The sequence below is a fragment of the Platalea leucorodia genome, assembly GCF_965183815.1.
Source record: "Platalea leucorodia genome assembly, chromosome: 3".
Classification (NCBI taxonomy): Eukaryota; Metazoa; Chordata; class Aves; order Pelecaniformes; family Threskiornithidae; genus Platalea; species Platalea leucorodia.
In genome coordinates, this window is record NC_138825.1 from 92,674,628 (window position 1) to 92,697,538 (window position 22,911).

General features: G+C 37.0%; 1 protein-coding gene across 7 annotated transcripts in view; it reads right to left on the bottom strand.

Moving 5' to 3' along the window:
* MYO6 (myosin VI) overlaps positions 1 to 22,911 on the bottom strand; it is a gene marked incomplete at both ends in the record, with an annotated part of 80,636 nt that overhangs the window by 43,417 nt on the left and 14,308 nt on the right. For 5 of the 7 annotated variants that reach the window (XM_082305546.1, XM_082305548.1, XM_082305545.1 and 2 more), the window contains 7 exons: positions 4,125 to 4,269; positions 6,890 to 7,070; positions 9,675 to 9,755; positions 16,126 to 16,290; positions 18,104 to 18,201; positions 20,433 to 20,488; positions 22,445 to 22,550. In XM_082305546.1, the coding sequence (XP_082161672.1) occupies positions 4,125 to 4,269; positions 6,890 to 7,070; positions 9,675 to 9,755; positions 16,126 to 16,290; positions 18,104 to 18,201; positions 20,433 to 20,488; positions 22,445 to 22,550 (832 nt within the window). Of the gene's footprint in view, positions 1 to 4,124; positions 4,270 to 6,889; positions 7,071 to 7,952; positions 7,962 to 9,674; positions 9,756 to 16,125; positions 16,291 to 18,103; positions 18,202 to 20,432; positions 20,489 to 22,444; positions 22,551 to 22,911 lie in introns of all 7 variants that reach the window. The other 2 variants (XM_082305550.1, XM_082305549.1) reach the window with 2 other exon arrangements.

Consider the following 22,911-nt stretch of genomic DNA (forward strand, 5'->3'; position numbering starts at 1 on the left):
CCATAGAAAAACCTGGTGGCTATCTAATAAATATCTAAAACAGTCCAATCCACTTTCTTTGTACACGCAGTAAGCCACACGAGAAGATACTAGCGTATTAGTGGATGCTTGCTTTTAACTGCACAAGTTTAGAAAAGGCTAGAGAAAGAGGCTTAATGCATTAATCCTTTGAGACGGTGGAAGGAGTCCTCTGAATTCGTTTTTCCCATCCACAAAATAAAACACTGGGGAAAAATAAGATCTGCTGGCTCAAAAACATAGCGCCTTGTGTTTGCAGACTTTTGAAACAGTACACTGCTAACAACGCCCCAGGCTTATCAGGATAAATATGCTGAACAGAAAATCTTTACAGTCTTAATCCAAAGCGAATTTGAAGCTGTAGCAAAAATTGTATTTGTTCTTAAGAAACCTTCCTTGGCAGGGTCACTTGAGATGTGGTGAAAGGGAAGCAGTATATTATGATACACCTTTGCTTTAGTGTTTGGTATGTCCCACCAAACATTCTCAAAAGGAAACTATACAGACACGCTTTATCTATATGTTATATGTACAACAGCCAAAGCTAATCCATTCTCAGAGGTTGAGTCAATAGTTCACTGAGAGCATTTCCAGTGGGGTGCCACCTGAATCCGACACTGATGCGATTTGTTCAAACCCCTTCTACTTCTAGTTAACACTTTCACTTAAAAGGAATGCAAAAGTAAGGGCATTTTCAAAAAACAGTCTGATAATAATGAACTAAGAAAGTGGAAAATCTTGGTAACAAGATTAGCATATAAAATTCTTTTCACAAATTGAAGATATGATCTAAAATTCCACAAGATAGATTTCAGTAAAGGAAAGCATGTGGTGGTGTACTTAGGAGAATTCAAAAATACAAATGCAAGATGGAGAATAACCATGTAAGCAGTGAGTCAACGGAGAAAGATCAGCAGTAACAGTGGATCACAAGCTGAAATTAAGTAAAAAATGTTACTAACTTTCAAAACCTGCAATTCTCATACCACCATGCATTAATACGAGTACCATCTGTACTGTATAATATATAATTTTCTACTCTAATGTTATCCGTGATACTGATAAAGGTTCTCCGGGATGAATACATCAAAGATTTTGCTGTCAATTTATACATGGTCTGGAAGAGAGAAACTAGTAAAACTTGGAAAACGTTGGCCACTGGAGGAACCTTGTCCTGCAAGACCCACGTCTTCCTACATGTAAAGGTTGTTGTAAAGAGAAAAATTATTTGTAACTTTCAGCTGATAAGGCAGCAAGATGATAGTAACTAAGAGTCCCCAGCTTCTAATAATTGGGGGGGGAGAGGGAAGAGGAGGCATTTATAACCACTTTCCAGAAATGCACTATTGAATATATTATGAAGGGATCTAGATCTTGAGCTTTTAACTGAAGGCAGAATAAACCCTCTCCAATCATTACTTACCATTTTACACTGCATTATAACTTTTTCCATGGTAGTCACCATGAAGTTCTAACTCTTGAACATCCCTTCTTTCAAAGTACAGAAATACCAAGAAGTCTACTTGTTTGCTCTGTCTAGAAATACACCTCAAAGTCAGCTATTCAGTAATAATGTATTACTGGAATAATGCCCTATACCCATGTTAAACTTATGACTTCTCAATATGAGTTAATTTAGAAGAGCTTCTGCATTCCCCCCAACAAACATGATGTTCAAACAGCACAGGCTGTCAATGATAGTTTATTATGCTCAAATTTTGGCCAGGAAGATCAGTTTCAACCTGGAGATCAGGAAGCAGGCACTGAACAGTATTTCCACTACAGCTATTCTCTTTTAATTCATCATTATTGGTTAGAACTAGGTAGAGATCAAGATTACTTCTCTTGCATAGAATAAGCTCTTGACCACTGGAAATCTTTATGACTCAAATCCATTACATCCTTCAAGGACCAAAAAAGCCAATGCTCTCAAGTACTCAAAGATCAACTTTTCACCTCATAAGTCTGACATAACCTAAGCATGCATTAACTAACACCTGCCACCTTTACTGGCCACAGTGACATACCAAGGTTAAATCAATCAGCTGTTACTTTGTTTCAGTCCACAAGTTTATGAAATGTTAACAAATACTTCATACTATAAGACATAAATATAAATAATAGTAATAAATTTCAAAATACATAAAATATGCAAGGAACTTACATAAACCACATTAATATAGATAATTAATTACAGCCTTCATATATTAAATTTCTGGTGTAATGTGCATAAAGTTGTATTTCTGATTCACTAAAACAATCTGATTGTTTCCATAAATCAATAAGAAGCACTGATGCATTCTTCCAATGAGTGAAGCGAATGTTAATTAGCTTCCTAATTAAAAGATTGATGCATTCAGCTAAACGTAGAGAATTACTTTTAATGTGCTCAAAACTGTTTAGCCCAAGTTTGGTTTTTGATGCGATGTTTTCTTTAACTTCAGAAAATACACAACATAGAAAACCAAATGTTAAAACACACAATTCAGCTGCGTGCAGCTTAGCTAGCATCCCTGACAGCTTGCGTGCTAGAAGGATTGACCTGGACAAGAGAAAATTTGTGGTGGAAGATAGAGGTTTTTCATAAATGAAAGGCAACTGTAGTGAAATCATTTTCATAAAACTCAGTTTCACAAGAGTCATAACTTTGACGGTATTGAAATATTATCTTCAGGACCATGTTTAAACATGTTCTTTGCAATTATTCCTTCTCCATATGTGTACAGAAAGAAAGAACTATCCTACTCCTGTGTCTAGGAAGTTACCTTGGTAACAGCTTCTTGTCAAAATGAAAGGGATAATCACTCTTTTTTTGAAGTCGCTATTTACTTCAATAGTGATGCGTTCTTAATAGCTACAGGAAAAAAAAAAAACCAAACCCTTTCTCTTAAATTTATCCTGTTCCACTGTTTTTTATGTTTCTATGAACATTGGTTCATAGAAATTAACTTCACAGTCAAGATTAAATGGTTGTTTACCAGCAACAGCAAGAAGCAGTGCATTTCTGGATTACCGTTTGCGGTGGTGTTTTTAAAGCTGAAACTTGATTTCAGAAGAATTAGAGATGTCAAACACAGGGACACTGATCACCAGGACACTGAGAAGGGTGGACCTACTACCCTCTGATTAAAGCATCCCAGACCTAATATCACAGGGCAGCAGTCATGGGAGCACTGCAGCCCTGAGGACAAGAAAGAGGCATCCAAATATCTTCTGAAATACTTTAGGCACAGCATTAACATTCCCTGATACAGTTTATCTGTTAAATCTATTAGCATGTCTAATTTTCTGTGTAGGCTATGGATTTTACAGGCTGGCTGCTATACTTTCTTTGGCCACACAGCATACTCACTGACACGTGAGAGGTTTTATAAAATGTGATAGTGACTTATTCAAAGCAGTTCTTTTCCTGAAAAAAAAGGCCATTTTTGTCAGACATTGTACAACTGCCACTCTTCCAAATAAAAATAAAAAAACTCCAATGGCTTAACAGCAATGAAACAAGCAAGCCTGAGCATCTAAAAATGTGCATTTGGATCAACTGGTTTAAAAAAAAAAAAAAAAAAAAAAGAAAAGAAAAAAAATCAAAGCCCTGTTAAAAATTTGTCATCTCAAAATTAACACTTGCGTGATGGAAAAGCATAGCACGTTGTTTCCGTTTTGAAGGGACTAACAATGTAACTCTGGTACCATGTTTTTGTACTCCTATTTTGTCAACCATTAAGCGTTTTCAATAGCTGCACTTACGCCAAGCGCAGCTCAGTTCATACTTGCAAATGGTCAAGCGGGACTTTGAGGCCAATTTTCCCTCTTCCCCGCGGGTAAGAAAACAGAAGCCGGTGTCAGGAGGCGGACCGCAAAGGCGCTGGGCGGGGGGCGGAGGTTGGGCAACGGGTTACCTCAGACCGCAGCTCGCAGGGCCGGGCCGGGAGGGGTCAGCGGCTCCCAGCCCCTCGCCCACACTCCCCTCCGTGCAGATACCGGGGGCATCCGCGGGCAGCCCGACAACGCTGCTCCGCCCCGTCCCGTCCCGTCCCGTCCCGTCCCCCGCCACGGCGGGGCCGGCTGAGGGGAACGGCCGTTGGCCGGCGGCGCGCGGGACTCACTTGATGACCGTTCCTTTGGCGCCCCCTGCCGTGGTGAGCATGACGCGCGTGGTCAGGCTGCCGCGCAGGTCCTCCTGGTCCAGCCCCAGCAGCGCCGCGCAGCACTCCAGCGCCGGCTCGCTCCGCGGCCTCAGCGTGCAGCCCCCTGCGAGCGACCAACCGCCACAGCCGTTACCGCACCGCCACCCGCTGCCCCCCCCCCGCCCCCCCCCCCCGGCGCCTCCCCTCGCTGTCGCCTCTGCCCAAACACCGAGAGACAGCGACGCTGCCCCCTCTTTTATCCTGTAGTTTCTGTGGTTAGTGGAACAGCCGCAGGTTTGGCGTTTTTATGGAAAATTCTAGGAAAAAAATATTGAACTGGCTGTGATCTTGCCGTGACGACTAGAAATAACACCAGCTTTGAAGGAATTAAAGTTTGCCTCTGGAAATTACTTCATATATTAAATGTGAAAAGTCAATTCTCAAAAACAACAACAAAAAAAAACCCAAACAAACAAAAAACCCACCCAAAAACTATGCATGCCGTTCTGTATTTCTAGAACATTGTTCTAAACATAGCTTGTTCAAAAGCTATCCTGCTTCTAAATGAAAGAACTATCCCACAATGTAGAAGTGCTAGTACCTAGTAACTAACTGTAGTGATTTAAAAACTTTTGGATTTGCATGTTCCTGTAATCCTCCAGGCTTCCTTACAACGTATGCATAGATCAACCGAAGTGCCTGGCACGGCGGACTCCTAGCACTTAGAGTTTCAGATAAGGGTATGTACATTTTCCCAGGTAAACAGCTGAGAGGAGCGCTTCCCTCTGCCCTGCACCACGGCCTCAGCGCCGGAGCTCCTCCAGCCACTACAGGTTCATAAATCCTTCACTGAAGCGCTCAAACGCTTTAGCAAAATCTAACACTTCAACAGTTATGTATGCCAGGATTACAACATTTATTTCCTGTTGTTCTCAGTAAAAATTATTTCTACAGGTAAGTGAAGAGACCAAAACGGATAAATAACTAGTCAAACATTGCTTGAATTCCTTAACTCTACAATGACATTAAGCAAAAAAAAGGGAGAAAGGAGCCTTTAAAAGATTAAGGCTTCTGTGACTTGATTTTGGAAGCTCTGAAACACCACCTGACCTGTAGTAAAAAGATGTTGTTTGGTGTTTCTCAGGTTTTCGAAGCAGCAACAAAACTTTAGAGGGTCTCTGGTACAGAGACATACTGCCTGGAGCAGTTCAAATGAACACCCTCTGTGTACACATACAAGGTCAGAGCAGACTAAAGCCTGTACTTGCAATGAACGTTTTATAAGTGTAATAATTTATTCCAGAAAAAATGGGTTTGAATTTCAACATTCAGAGAAAATAAAGTTTTCTGGTGTCCTCCTTCCCTTCTCTAAACACTGACTTTCCTCACCATCTGAGGTTCCCCCTCCCCTTGTTTGTTTGCCTCCTGAAACTGCCTCTCCACTCACACTGGCACCTTTTTCACTCTGTCCCGCCTTGTCAACCCCAAAGCCCCAACTCACAGAAGGCCCAAACCAGCAAGCTCCCTGCCAGCTTACTGCTGAGCCCCGTGAAGCCACTACCCTTCTCCACCCCCACGTCTTCCCAGATTCAGTCACATTAATCACGTTAATTTCGGCCATCTTCATGAAGATGGCAAGATCATGAATTGCCACTGGGGAGGTTCTGATTTGACCTAAGAAAGAAAAAGAAAAAAAACCAAACAAACCACAATCCCCCACCTACTCTGTGACAACCCTAAGCTACCCAGTCCGAATTCAGTGTTGGCCCTGCTTTGACGAGGACGCGTTGGACTAGAGACATCCCGCGATCTCTTCTGAACAGAATGTTTGTATGGTTCTGTGGTGATTCTGTGCTTGGGGTCGGGAGCTAATGAACCTATAAGGCTAGTACTCATTTAATTCATCATTCAAAACACCTTTTAAAATATTCTTTGGTATGCCCTGCCTAACAACTTTACCAAGTTTGGCAGCAGCTATACATACTTGAAGTAGGACTAAGAGGAACCAATTCCACTGTATCTTGTGTATCTTGCAACTCAAGATAAAGATCTACATATATATCTTTTCTAGTTACAGTTATATTTATAGTACTTCCAGACTGGGAGTTTCTTCAGTTCTTCAGGAATATATGGACAGCAGTTCTCAACTTAGAGAGGCTGATTTCAGTAGTAAGGTAAGAACGACCGTTCCCAAAATACTCATTCCCCTTCCTCAGCCTTCCTGCACATTCTGCTACTGAGTCCCAGCTACGCTCGTACCAACTCATCTTGTGAGTGACATCTTAGAACTAGGAAGTTTACATTTACCTAAGTTTTCACTGTTACTTTTTTTCCTCACCTCTCAAAATACTAACATGATGGTATTTTTGGAAGCCAAAGGACGTAATGCCTTTCCCTACAGATGGAGTTGCTAATTTCAAGATGTTTTCATGACATTAGCAAGAAGTTGGACTTCTAAAAATTATTTTTAAAATACAAAAATGTCTCTTTTCTTTATATCAAACTTTGCACTGAACAACTTCTTGAACAATTTCACTGAGAGCCTATTTGCTTTCAGAGCATGTAAAGAAGCACAACTTTAAAACAAACAGGTAAGCTTGACTTCAAAATAGTGTGAATTAAGACTGAGTTACCCTTGAACACAAGGCAGCTTTCTAAAGCAATAATTCACGTGGAAAGGAATAATCTATAATCAAGAAACATTTCCAGCATTTTTACAGAAAACAATTTATGTTTCATCTAACCTGAAGTGCTCCCAGCTTCCTCAAAATCAATATTTCCAAGGTGAAGGACACCAGCCACTACTCTAAAAAGATCAAGTTTTTCTGCATCATCCAGTCCAATCTTTTTCATTGCTGTGCACATTCTGTTAAAATCTCCGTGATCATCTAAGAGTGGATCCTTCAAGGAACCTGCTTTGAGATACTATAAAACAAGATAAACCAAAAATTCAGTAAGTGATTTTTTAAAGTAAATGTAAGCAATTATTTCCAGTCAAGAATAAACCACAACAAAAAGCATGCCAAACTAAGTAGAAAGAGATTAGAGCTCTTCATACAATACAGGCTTTGCCTAACCCCTAATTTGTTCTAATTTTTGATACTTCGAAGCATGATCATCAAACTTCAGCTTCAAAGCAAACTTCGAACTATCTTCAGAAAGCCGAAGTTGGAGAGTGTGACAGCTAAGGGCAGGGGGATACAGAACAGTGAGCAGTGGAAAGGAAGATTTTTGGTTAAGGAAGCTATCAAAGCCCTTACACCAAGGAGTGCTTCTAGCCCGTAGCAGTTGAATAGGATGACAGTAAGTTTGACAGGCCATAGGAAAGGAGTACAGGACAAATCAGAATTGGAAGAGTTATCCCTATCCCGAACAGACTTACTTAAGAGAAATATACTTGTTAAAGTTTGCTGGTGATTAAGAAACAGTAAAGTTGTTCGCAATGTTCTACGGGTTAAAAGAATACCAGCTATGTTTTAAAATATCAATTTACCATTTTGCCGATTTTCCTAATTTAAATACATGAGAAGCCATTTTAATTATTAATGGTTGTAGATAGTAGCACATCTGCATGCAATTAAGAGACTAACTGAACATGCACAGACTGATCTAAGGTTTTACAGTTACTTTAAAACGTTTTCAACTAAAAAGAATAATTAACTTTAAATAGAAGCCTTGTTAATGTCAAATAAGCTAACATGATTTTTATCAAAACAAAACACCACATGCATCTGAAAAATTCACTTCACACAACATTTAGACACATCAATAAAATTAAACTCCATCTTGATTATGTAAAATGATCACCTCATCTTCCTGATAAGGAAAACACAAAAATAATTTAAGTATTAATTGACTATTCCAGCTACTTCTATTAAAATAAACCATCAATATTTTTTCACAAAATGACAGAGCAAATGCTAAATTTCTAATTTTAAAAAACTGAACAATGCAATATACTTCCTGTTTAAGTAGCTAGACTAAGTTTTAATATCATTGAAATGTGATCATTTATTGCACCTTCAAATCGACATGGCTGTAACATACAAGTATTATGGCATCATGTGTTCCAGTATTTAATGTCCAATACATATTTTCAGAATTATTCTTTCAGTATATCTTAGTTTAGACACTTATTTCAGATTAAGTCCTTTAGAGGACACATTTTATGACAGAACACCCCCCTGTAAATCACATCAGTAACAGAAGATTGCACAGGTTCATCTTCCAGTAGTAAGAATAAATTACCAACTTCACTACAAGTCTTAATTTAAGGCAAATTAGGTAAACTGAGACAAAATCTCCCAACTATCTCTTAGCCTACATGCTTGACAAGAATTAAGTATCTACCAGCTTTCTGCCTCACACTAGTATCAAATCTGCATTTCTGTATCTCACCCTGCACCATCTCCGATTATAGAAAATAGCCTACATTCAAGCAAAAGAAATTGGCATTACGTGCTCAGTGTTACGACATATAAACACCAGAAATCCAGGAGTAGACTTTACAATGTTGACCTGAGCAAAGGAAGTATCTATAACCGTCTTTCGTAGCTAGGCACAAGCTATGTACAAGCTCAAGCCCAAGTTCTCAAAGGTAAAAGAGACGGCACGGTCATTGAGGGAGAGAAGCTCCTGAGTAAGCTTATCTTTGTATTATGCTACACATATATGCAGCTTGCCCTGCTACTGAATCCCAAGTATGGATTTGATTAAGATTTGAAATATCTTCCAGCTATACAAATGAAAAATTCATACTTTAGGTATGAATAGATGAAAATTGTATTAGAGAGCAGAATAGAAGTTTAATGAAGTGTTTAAACAACTTCCAATTCACACATACTATTAATTCGATTAAATTGTTCAGTGTCCTTAGGCAAACAAGCTCAAAGGTTTAAATGCTACAGATCCTGATAATTCCGGTTTTAAAAAATGTAAACGGAGATGGAGCAAGAGGAAAGAAATGTTTCAAAGTTTCACACTTTCTTCCAGAAAATGCCATGCTCTGCTGTAAGTAACAGTTCATAGCAAGGGGACAACAAAAACAATGAAGAATGCAGTGTACTGGGGAGGGGGATATACTCATGGTGGAAGTGAGGTTACACTAATGCTTTATAGAAGTTTGGAGCATCACTTCAAAAATCCAGACAGTGAAAATGGCTCTGGAAAAAACTACTGCTTCTAACCTATTCCTAGCAGTAGTAAGATTTAAAAAGAAAATTACAAAAAGTCTTTTTGTTTTTCCACAGGAGACAAGCTGCATCATTAAGTGTTGTATCATTATAAGAATGAAAAGGAAACAATTTTACATACTGTTCCATTTGGGATTTTAAGATGTATGTTAAAATGTATTTCTAGGACTGAACTCCAAAACCAGAGTTCCGAATATACCAGCTTTGATAGTACCTATTTAGACCTACAAAGATGTGTAAAATGAACATTTCATTCCATACTATGAAGCTGTAATCATAATTTTCAACTCTATCTGCGTTAATTAATAATATAAACTAACTGAAGATACATACATACCTCAGGACTCTTGCGATTTTGCAAAATCTGCTTGTCTGTTTCTTTGTTAGCAAAGTATCTGGTGCAGCCTCGATTTAAATACTGTAACAATAAAAAAGAGGAAATGCATACTTAAAGACAGAAGGAAAACATATGCTTTTATTTAAGCTTTGCTCTACTTAGCTTGATTTAATCATATGATGCCAACAACATGCTAAGTATTCAGAATTCATTCCCTGAAAATATATTTATTTACATCTACAAAATTACAGAAGCGCAACAGTAACAAACTTCTATTGAAAGCTTTTTGATTTTGACAACTAAAACACTTTGACACAGTAGGATATTCATTTTATTAACTCCTACAATCTTTTCTTAATGTTTGACTCTACTAAACCTATTAATGGAGTCTGGGATTACAGAAAAGACAATCAAAATTAGGAACCAAGAAAATAAATTTTCTGGCCTATGTGTAGTACCAAACTTCACTCCAGCAAGCTGTATAGAACATCAGAAAAAAATCACAATAATCTTTATGTTTTCAGCAACATATAGGCTTTATATAGTTTATCCAGGGGTGAGAGGGGTAGGAACAAAGAATTTGTGGTACTTAGTCCAGTGTAGTTTTATGGTCATTTTTTCCTCACCAGTGAAATATTTCTATAGGTAGTAAGAGACATAGCATATTAAAAAGCGTGAAGAGTATTAAAAGTTTATAGCATGGTACAAGCAGAAGCCTAATTCAGAATCTGGCTTCTGATATCCATCTCATATTGTATACTAAAGGGAATAGACCAGGCATTCAGATAATGACTGACACTTCTAGCAAAATGGGATCGCCAGCTTTTTCTTTCTGATTTGTTCAGCTGAAAGTAAGACCTCTGTCCAAAAGCTGGGGTAGAGCCCTTGGTCTAAAGGAATTGAACTGCTTCTTTGCTTTAGTCCATGAACAAAGATGTTTTCAACTAGGTGAACACAGATAATCCTACACTTTGATTAAAATTTGTATACAAAATTCTAAAAAATAAAATATTCTTCGAAGCATTTCTAACAGCAGAAGAAAACTAGGTGACAAATTTAAGATTAAAACGAAGTGACAAGAAACACTGTTCAAAGTTAGCTTGGTGTTTAACAAAATATTGAAAAGTTTTCTTTAACGGCCAATAGGAATGCAAAGCACAGCATATTTTAAACACAACAATATATCCCTGTATTACAGTATAAGTAACACGATCCCAGAAACTGGGGATGGGAAGTGAAAAAGGTCATACTTTCCAAGAAGAAAGTGTGGAAACTTATCTGATCAGCTGAGAATGTGAACCAGCACGGTACTCAATAATAACCTATGTAAGAGACGTTTAATCACAAGACAATGGCTTTCATTTGAAAGCTAAAAACTCAAGTAAATTCCCATATTAAACCTGAGAGAAATTATATTTTTAAAGCACACAAATACACAGCTTGACCTTATCATATATAATGTCTAAATACCATTGTACTTTCCCCCCCACCCCCAACTCTGAAGTACAACACCCCATTATAATATCAGTGACCCAAACATAAGGCAATCTGATCTCTGTTTTGGAAATTAAGATCTGAAAAAAATTCAGCTTCTCATCTCCATCAACTATACTCCAGGTACAGATTTACTGTGCAGCTTTACTTTCCAAGCCATGTGGTGCAGTCCAAGGCACCCAGACCTACAAGGTTCAGCACAGGGTTACCTAATGGCTTTGAATCTCTGAAAATTTCTGCAGGGGAACCCAAAACATGACCACTCAGGACTGCATGCTTTTGTGGGGGTGTGCTCCGAGGAGGAGGGCTGTGTAAGAAACCTCCCAGTTCTCATAGTCCTTTGCCAAGTAAATTCACGCTTGCCCAGGGGAACTGCAGGGGAAGGATGAACGGAGGGGTAACCCCCATCAGTGCTGGTGAAATCTGGACAACAGGTCAGGCAGGTGCAGCCAGCAAAGTTATCTTGGTTCACACGCCCAGAGCAACTGCGCACCTATGCCAAGATGGCCAAATGTACAGGGAGGAGATTACAAGGGAACACTTAAGTCAAAGGCAAGCAAGCCTAACGGCGGGAAAAAGAGCATTAAGTTCACTTAAGTTTCACTTCTGTGAAAAATGAGAACCATCTTAGATTTGAGATGGTCCTATTTTCAGGCAAGTGTAGTTAAGAGAAACCAGGCATTGAGCAAAACATGCTCGGGTGTTAGGACCCAAGCTGGCCCTAATTTGGACTTTGACTTGATAAGCTAAAAGGAACAAGACAAGTAGCACAATAGAGACAATGCAATACTGCGACTTTAGGGATGGGTTTTTTCTAAATAACCAATTTAAGAGTATGATTATTTTTCTGAACATTTTTCTTGTCTAAAAAATTAGCATTAATATCAAAACACTGATCAATCATCAAACCTTGCCTAGTATAATATCACCATCTGTTATTAGAAGCTTGAAAGATGGTATTTCCACAAAATTTGAACCAGACAGACATTCGGTCAACAAAAAATGCAGTAAAAAAGTGACACAAACATGATTATTCAGAGCCATTTAATGATAAAACCTGAAGCAGTAAATGAGAATGAATAACACAGAAAAAATAATCTTGACAAAAGTAATACCAATTTAGGAAGAAAATTAACTTTTTACAGGTTTTCTTTTTTTTTTTTTTCCCTAAAAATCTCCTATAAAGTGATACTTCATGAAAATTTAGTGCAATATGACTAACAAACTTTACGTATGTTTATAATAATTTACATACATACAAAGATAAAAATGATCCTAAGTTGTTTGTTTTTTTTTTAAATTAATCTACTTTAACTTGAGAAGGGGAAAAAAATTTTTAAATACTTCAGAAGTGTTAAAATGTTTAAATTTAACACGCAGAGTGGATCTTTCACATGCAGGAAGGAACTCAGGATTCAAATACTAACTTATGGTAAAGCAATAAATATTCTTAATGGAAATGAAAGTACCTGCTGCAAACTTAGTAGAAGTCAAAAAAATTATGTCACGGTGTGATAAGGCTGCTGTGACTGTAAACTCTTTATAATTGAAAAAGGCAAGTGAGTGCCTTCTGTAAAGGCACTCAGGCTGTTCAATACTGTACTGCACCAGCCTGATTTTAAGCGGGTTATAATTCTGACCTTGACATCTACAACCTTGTGTGCTTTCAAGAGCAGAGTTTTTGATTAAAAAAAAAAATCCCCAAGAGCAGGCAGGCAACATATTCAGTTCCAGAATTAAAAGTATATTAACTACAAGAAATACGTTTTAATAGAAAAGTGGCTGCACAATAAAAAAAAAAAAAAAAAAAAAAAAAAAAAATTTGAAATTTTTTTCAAGATTTGAGCTGTAAAACATACAAAAGAATATTGCATAGAATAACTGCACAGTAAAGAAGAAAGTTGTGAAAACTAGCTCCATGCTATATGAAAAAAAAGGTGTTTTTTTTTTTTTAAGTAAGTATTGTGTTTGTTGGGTGTTTCAAAAGAAAAGTTTTCCTTCTAGAGGACAGAAGCAGTCCCTTCTTAATAAGCATCAGCTCAAGTTTCCATTGCATAACTGAGTACAAACAGATGAACTATAAGAAGATACAAACTAAATATTTAAAGAAATAATATCAGGTCTACAAAGGCCCCTAGGAATGCCTTTGAGGAAGGAAGGAAACTTGTCCTAAAATACTGCCATGGCTTTTAGAGAACAAGATCATCTAGATCCCACAGTACAAATGTACAATGTGCACAACGTGGAACTGCAGCTCTGTGCCCGCCTTCTGGCTCGTCAGTAAGCAGAGACTGACTTGGCCAAGCCAAGAGGCAGCAGCAACCTCTTCGATCACCGGAGTACACCTGCCTTCCCTACAAGGAGTGCGCTAATTTAGGTGTCACCTATGCAACCACTGCTTTGCACAAAACTAGGAGGAGCTTTGTATCTTTAAGGCTTCTAGCCCTCGGCTGAATTCTGACGACACTGAGTACAAAAGATTTTGGGGAAAGTAGCACATAAGCACAGTCCAAGTTTTGTTTAGAAAACCAGGTAGGAAGATATGGCAACAAAGAAAACAATCAACACAGTAACGTAATTCTTTGTTAGCAGTGCTCCCCACCCTGTTTAAGATCAAGGAAGTCTAAAAAGATGACAGTCAATTAATTTATATCCTTGTAATTGCACATGCTCTCCAGGGTTGTGTAACAAAACCCTTCCAAACCCACGGCAGAGATTTGGTCTGTGTGTTTTACAAATACACAGAATTCTGCTTCTGCGAGTTTCCAACCTAGGCATAAGCCAAGAGACAGTGGAGAGATGGAAACAAATGACAGAACACAAGCAAACAACTGACCAGTATTTACGAGTAGGATTTGATTTGCCAATATTTTTTTTTTTCAATACAAGTCAACAAAGCACATGATGATATTTGTAGGTATTTACAGTTCAAGTGTGATTGTCAAAAGGTAAAGAACAACAAAACAGAACAAAACCCTACCAATATATTTATATATAATTAAATAGCAGGAATGAATGATTTAAGGCAAGAGTCTTCACCTTACTGGTAAAATTGGTGATGACACTGTAAGATGTGAATAGGCTTAGAAGGACCTTGAAAGGGACTGCAAAAGCTTGCTTTGAAGAGAAAGAGAAGGGACAATCAGGAAGACAATGAGAAACAGCTGTATCAGTAAAGCTGCACTGGTTGAATAAAAGTTCAATAATATTAATTTCTCAAGAAAAAAAAATTACTGCAATAATAGAGATTTAACACACTGAGAAATTAAAAGAGAATTTAAAAATAAGGGAAATGGGGTTGGAGTCACTGAGGCAAACAGAAAACAAAATAGAGAAAAAAATTTGACTGACAAGAAAGGAAAGAAAGCAAAAGGAAATGTCATGTTATTTGTCAATCATTTCTGAAAACAATTCAGTAAAATCTGAACACAGAGAAGGGCAAGAGAAAGAAGGAAAGCTGGAGGAAAAAGTTAAAAGTTAAACTGAAGTAGTAAAACCGTTCAGTGGAAAAATGGGAGGAAAAGAATGCAAGAACATAATGGTAGGAGAGAAAGCCAGCCTGTTTGTGGGATTGCCACTAGAAACATAAGGCAGAATCAGGGTTAATCAGGAGAAACCGCATAATCTCAGAAAAGGGAAAAAAAAAAACCCTAAAATAAAGCATGGGGAGAAAAAGGGAAGGCAGTAAACAAATCAGAAACCCTAAGAACAGGCACACTGGATTGAATTAAAAGGCCCACACTATCCAAGAGCTTGTCTTCAACCATGACCTCTGCTTCACCCAAGGATTTTACTGTTCCTTTCTGAGTTGGGATGACAAAACTGTGTATGCTGTTTAGAAATATACATTACAGCATTACTCACTATTTCATTCGCCCTTCCTTTCCTAACAACTAAAATTCTACTCTGCTTTTTCCCTGCCACTGAACATTAACCTAACATTTTTAAAGAAGTATGCACAATGATTCAAGTCTTATTTCCCCACTGTTTATTTTAAGTTCACTTTCATTTAGATATAGTTGGGAGTATGACATTCAGCACTGATTTTAGTTGCATTTTATTGGCTTCTCCATTACTTGACTGACTGGACCAGTAACAGGTTGTGGAAAGACAGCCAAAACTCAGAAGCAGTAAGTAGTCCTCAGGAAAGAATAAATTAGGTGAAGAAAAACCTAAGAGGGAGGACCATGCTTAATGAATAGAAGTAATCTTAGCAGGACGACCTGAGCATGGGCTTTGGGTCAATTGGAGATAAAAGGTGAGATTTCAGCTGAAAGGGACTGGCGAGTCTTATCATGTAACCCGGAGTGACCAAGAATGACAGAGGAGTATGATGAGAGGAGTGGAAAAGGCTCAAAACTGGAGCAGTACAAATGAGTACAGCATGATAGGAACAAGGTGCAACAGAGTACAAAAGAAAAGTGATGTGAAAGCACATGGACTGGAACAGAGAAGCACAACCACCTTGTCACCATGGTCTGATCCTTGGTGGGAAGCGTAAGGGAAGAATAATTTAAAAGAGAGCATCGTGGGACAAGTCCTACATCTTCCCAAACACATGGTTGGAAGAGGAACAAATAAATGCAGTTTTCAGGGCTTAAAAGATAGGTTACCCACAAAACAGTTAGACCACAATCAAGAAATTCACACTTTACACCTCTAGAAGAGCCCATAACAACATTACTAGCAGCTAGGTATGCAACAGTACATTCTTGGAAAAAGCAAAGATTCCTCAATTTTAAGACATGGAGAAAAAGTACAGGAAATCTTCCAATAAGGAAAAAGGACAGGCAGCTTTACTTCAGGATCAAATAGATTTAACAAAAAAACCCTTCTGATTTTTGTAACAGGAAATAGTCTGTCAAAGATAATAAACAGAGATTTTTAATAAGGTCTATATGAAAAATCCACGTATGGCAATATGAGAAGCTGTGCAAACACTGACTCTGATACTCACCCTAAAGTTGTCAGGAGAGCTTAGATATAGTTTTTCCCTAATGTCTTCTGGTGCACCAGCACAAAGCCTGTAAAAGATATGGTAATTCCTCTCTTCTTTGCCTTGCACACAGATCCTAGATTTCTCCAGAAGGTAATGCGATACAAATCCACCAACCACCGAGTTCTAGGAGGAAGAAATATTTTTCTGATTATCTGAATATTTTTTTGGATTATTTGACATTCAGAAGTTTTCAATTTACATTTGTCTGATCATGGCTCGCTCAATGGACAATGTTCCAAAGAAGATTAAAATATATCTATACCTAATACATATTAAGCTTAGAAAAGAAACCATTGCCTTTACCATAACTTCTCCCCTGGTTCATGTACTGCATATGCATACATTCCTCTTAAAAGAAGGGTCTGCTTCACCCCAACGAGCAGAAATCCTTGGTAGAATTCCAGCAGTTCCTGCAAAGAGCACTGCTACAGCCACCCTTACACTTTTTGGATGGCAGTTAAGTGCCATTACCATGCTATTACAACCTTCTCTAGTTGCATTTCACTGATAGTCTTGCAAAGGAGAAGGAAGAGTTAAAATTAAGAATACATATTTGGACGACATCTTAGGCAGACTAATTATGAGCGAACACTTTAATTCAAACACTTGCACTTCTTTTCTGAGACAGAAGTCTAACACAGATTTTGAAAAGCCATTTGTTATCTCACCTATGATAAAATTTCCTGTGCCTAGACAAATCTCAACAGCAAGGAAATTCCTGAGCTTATGGCCATTACAGCAACTAAGAAGGACTTACTGACTGACAAATTTAACTACGGTTATGCAGTTATTCACTCATTCAGGAGGCCCCAGTCTGTACTCATATTCCTTTGAGAAATCAAACCTAGTAAGGTCACAAAGAAGTGATGTCTTGTAAAAAAGGGGCTCAAGTAAATGGGCTGATCTTGCCCTGGAAAGCTGAAACAAGCTTTTAAGCAGTTTCTGAAGATACTCTGAGTGCTATTTGCTTCCGCTGAAGCAATTAATCTGAAACACCATGTAAGTGTTGACAGATAAGTCGTCAGGTCATGAATGCATCATTCCAAGTAGAAACTTGGGTCCTTTCTGTAAGTTTATTAACATGAACTGGATCACGAGATAAAGTCCCTCTACCCTTAAAGGAATTTAGTTATTTACTATCTAAACTATTAACCAAAGTTCTGAAGTTTAGCTACAAAACCAAGGGATGAAAACTTAGGAAAAGTCCACAAGATCAAGAGCAGATGATGGGCTTAAACTCTGCAGGAAGGAACTGCAAGAATTTGTTTCTTTATGTCCTCAGTCAGAAAGATGAGGAGGCGCATACATTATCTCTACAGGGATCGTCGACAAAAGTCTTCAACTTGGACGTGCCATACAGTCATCCTTAATTGTGGAATGTGTGTATACATAGGCCACCCAAGCAAAACTACACCCAAAGAAAATTTTTCATAAGCTACACAGTGAATAGTACTTCTGACAAAAAACAATTCCATGACTTCTGTCACATACAGAATAATAATGTGAGGTCCCAAAATTTCTTACAAATACATAAAAACATCAATAATTCATTTAAAGTATTAAAGCATTAAAATACATTTATATCTGTTTATATCTAATATGCAACTCACTTATTTGTGCATTAAAGGAATGCATAAATACTTAACAGCAAGTCATTCTTTTGATATGCCTTTTTGCAATGAAGGGAACAATTTTTATTCTGTTGTGGATGGAAGCAATTTTCCTACTGACTTGACCCACCATTTTCCAGTAGTGACACAGTACTGTGTGACTTTGGTTTTCCTTTCAAGGTGATAGAACACAAATCGTATCTGTAAAGCAGGACAGTAGCTACTTGGTGCAAGATAAATAAGTCTATTCAGCCTACTTCCAGTCTAGCATTACCATTTTATGGCAAAAAAATCATCACTGATTATCTGTATCAAAATTCCAGTACCTTTTCATTGAAGTGAATTTCTACAAATTTCCCAAAACGACTGCTGTTGTTGTTGCGAACAGTCTTTGCATTTCCAAAGGCTTCTAATAGGGGATTTGCTGTTTAAAAAATTAAAATTTTTAAAGTGTTGAAATTTGATCAATTAACTAGCAAAAAGAAAGAGAGAACAAATACACACTAATTATTCAGTGAACTTATTGGGAATAAAGTTTGAAAATTAAAGGAAAACTATTACCTATTAGGAATAATCAATTTTGCAAATTGTACTGGGTATACTGTGGTGGAACTTACAATGAAGTACTTAAATATCACATAACATTGCAAAGTATTTGAATCGATACTGTAAGAAATTCAGAGACAAACACTGAAAATTATTCAGTGATGTTCTTCTACAGCAAGTAGGTAAATAACTGATACATAAACTATACGAGACAAAACACAATTTGACACTTCCCAATGAGTTGTTATTCATAAAATCTAAACTACCCACTTATCCCACAGGCGAAAGTGCCACTTAAATGTCATGCACGCAACATGGTAGATTGATGAGAGAATTAAAAAAATGTATTAGAAGCATGTGTTGATTTCAAAAACAACTTAAAAATGCCCTTTCAAATTAGGTCAATTAAGTGATTGAGTGATTTTGTTTTTTACTGGCTGCAGTTTTCAAGCGCTTTAAAGCCAGAAAGAGTGGCAGCAATCTAAAGCATACATATAACTCACTCTCTACACATCATGCACAGTTTAAACAGTTTGGAAATGCTTAGTAGTTATGAAACACAAGGCCTCTGAAAGACTGCATTTACTAGCTCTGAAGATCAAAGAAAACCAATTTACTGAATCACACTAACAATAAACCATTGAAAATATCTGCAAGATTTTTTTTAACGCTTTTAGCTAAAAAAATATGCATTGGAAACTAAGTGAGCAGAAACTCAGATTTAAAACTCCACTGACAACCATCTACAAATCTGCTCCTACAAAAATTAAAGAATGAAGAAATAACTACAATGGTTAGCTAAATTATGGATGATAATGCATCATTTAATAGGATAACATCAGCATTAACTTTTTTGTTTTGGCTAGGTTTTCATTTTTTTAATACTTAAAGCTTATGAAAATGCAAATCTAACTTTCAAAACTGACTTAAGAGACCTTTGATAACTATTCAGGTATTTTACATAGTATTAACAGTTTTGAAAAAATATTATGAATAAAAACAAATTGCAAGAGGTCTTTCAGATAGGTTAAAGGTTCCTCTAGTAATACATATGCTGTAAGCGTGCTCATTAAAATTGTGCCTAAAAAAACTTCAAAATTCATGCATCAGATGCTGTTTTAGATTAAAAACGCCAAACTCTTCTAAGAATACCTACAAGTACCAATTAATTTTGTGGCATACTGCGTCAGGCATTATCCAACTCTTGGCCATTTTCTGAGTTCCTTTAGCACACAGTGGATTTCACTAAGGAATTGGTTTAAGCAAACCTACAGCAACAAGAGATTAAAGCCTGCAGTATTTCTCTTGAATAATCCAGTGGCTCAAATTTGAAAACAGAACATTCAAAGCAAAAGAAAAAGTAAAACTTTTTGGTTTAAGAAAAAGATAGAGAGTAATGAAATTCCGAAATAAATCTACTATATGCTATAGAAGACTAAAACTGATATAGGAGGTATTACTAGATTGGCTGAGGGTTGTCTGTTTTTGAGATATTTACATTTTCTCAAAAAGTTATTTTCTGTTCAATTGGGAAGTACATGCAACATTAAAGAGGCTCAACTGGATGATCAACACAGCCTCTTCTGACCTTGTTTGGGAGTTTATTATAAAGATAGACACAATGAAAGTGTTAATCCAAATTATATGCTTTCTGACAAAAAAAGATGTAACAGAAAAATGACTCGGAACCTAAATTTGAAAGAACTTCCCTCCTTTATCTGACTTCGAGAACTTTATGGTGAGGAGGAGGAATTACTCTTTCCTGGTACTAACAGTAATGAGAACATAATCTTGTCCTTGCAGATTTCATAACAGCATAAAAATCCAATCTTGGGTGCTCATGTGTGTGAAGTTCAACTCAAACATACACTTAAACATTTTCTAGATCAAGGACTATATGACACTATACTAAATAAAAATAAAGTGAATCACAAATAAAAAATACGTTTTCAGAATTTAAGATCAAGGTAAACTACCAGTAAATGATGACCTAGGATGTCTAATAGTATATCCATCCTAGATTTTATTTAGTTACTGTTGACAGACATTTCAAATTTGAAGGAAAAAAAAATTAAAACATCTTTAATTCAATTAAAGAAAATTCAGTACCTTCTACAATTCTATCATCAATATCTTGGCCAGTACCATAGGATTCTGTCAAATACCTGTAAAGCAAGATAAAAATATCAGTATCTTTCATGTGTCAGGTTACCTCAATTCAGCAGGATTTAGCATGTCTGTGGACCATAGTTACTCACCATTTACTAAAGGGAAAGCATATTGATTACGAGTTCCAAATACCAATATCTTTTAAAATAAATGCAGTTTGATTTTTCTTTTTTGTTAAACCAAAAATATTCTTGCAGACTTCAGATTTTTTTCAATATTTCAACACATGCTAGAAATTTCTTCTAGGCGCGCATATGGAAATTACACTTTTCTACAACTATAATGAAACTATTACTGTACTATCTGTATTTATGAGTAATCTTAGCAAATGCAAAACGTTTCATATGTATTTTCTGAATTAAAGACTGTTTCCATGCGTACAGGTTGTGTGTTCAGTGTTAATAAAAATCCCACATGGCGATGGTGAGATAGGAAATTGCGGGTGCATAATCAAAGTAAGATTCGATGTAGCAACTGAAGAAAGAATTTGAAAATAAATACACAACGTACTTGCTCCAAAGTTGCAGCTTGTTTTTTGGTTTTGGGTTTGGTTTTTTTTGGTTTTGTTTGTGGGTGGGGTTTTTTTGTTTGTTTGTTTGTTTTTTTCCCCCTGCACACAGGGTATGCTTTCTGGAAATTCACAAATAAATCTGGGATGAGTTAAAAAACAGTTCTCAAAAATGGGGCCTTCCAAAAAACATTTTTTTTTTTTTTGGAGCACTAACAGAGCTGTATTAGTATCTTTTGCTTTCTGATCACACAAGGGAAAAACCCTCCTGCTTTTAAAACTCAATGATGTTTTATACATGGACTCTATGGGGTGGGTGGTGGGGAGAAGCAGCAGCAGCAATATTTGCCTGCCGTGTAATCAGAGCTTCCTTTGCTGACAAGCGGAAGAATAACCTCCTTTGAGAGCATTCTTCAGAAGATGTTCTCCCAGTGCCTGCCATCTTTTTTTACTCTTTGCAGGATCAAAGTTAGGATGTCCCCTGTAAAAATCATTACCAGCACCTTGTAGTAATTCTTACAGCTATCTGCTAAGGGTTGCGCAGGGGTACAGAAGAGCACTATGAAGGCCAGACAGCTGTGACAATTCTTCATGGGATGTAGAAGATCATATCGCTACTGTACATACATACGAGAGAATACATGATGCCAGGCAAAAGGGAATTAAAGGGAAACAAGGACAAGGTGGGGAAGGGAGCTTATTCACACTGCCTGCACTGTGCTTCCCTGGATAATCAGGCCACCTATGATATAGGTGAATTTAATGGAGCAGTGCTTTCCAGTTACAGTGTTCCAGAGTTATATAAAGCAGTTAAAGTATAAAGCAAATATGGTCAAAAACATTAAAATCATATAAGAGAAAGCAAGGCTGATATACATCAGCAACAGGGCTTCCCTGTAGTTTAATATGCTTGATTTAGTATTGGCCATACATGAACATCAATAAATAAATAAATCCTATTACTCAATCTTATTCAGTAAATTAGCATGTATCACAGAATCTCTGCAGTACTCTCAAAATCAAAAATTAAAAACCCTGGATGCTTAAGCAAATTAAAGAAACAAAGACGGAAAACACAGAAATGCACATTTATGGCAAAACCAACAGTGTCTTCCAAGATACAGTTAAAATGCCTAGTTACGTTTTTAGCTACCACAATACCAGATGTGCAATACCAAAATGACCGCATCATAAACCATAACTACTACATGATGTCACTACAACCACGTTAAGGTTTCTGTGAATATATAGCCATTTCTGTATGTTACCATGTCAGCATTTAAGTTTAACCCTAGGAATTTCTTGTATTAAAGCACACGTATAAGTACCTTACTGAATTGCAGCTTAAACCTATTGATTACTCTACAATTTGCTCTGTATGTATGTCAACCAAACACACCAACACAAGAAATTCAATGAATAACTTCGGTCCAAAAGCACAAACCTCAAAACAAATTTAGTATTTTCTGTCTTGCCAGCTCCCGATTCTCCAGAGACTATGATGGACTGACTCATCTTGAGCACTTTCATGTCACGGAATGCTTTATCAGCTTAAAAAGAAGCATACGTTAAACATGACAAAAATTAATATTCAGGAGAGTTGCAAGCATAAAGTTAAACTACAATACAAAAATTAAAATGTAACATTTTTGGGAATAAAAAAGTAAATCTTTACAATTGAGTGATTTACAACTTATTAAAGTTTGTTTCCCTTTAAATTATATTATACTTGCTCACTCTCAAACACTGACATGTAAGGGCTTAAAGTCTTTGAAAACAAAGACCTACTCAACTATATCCAGGACAAAATAAAACAAAAACGACCACCTAGAACTAAATCTCTTGAATTAAATGTATTTACAAAATTGTAACCGATCTTACTTTAATGTGTCCTTTAAAGGGAAACTTTCA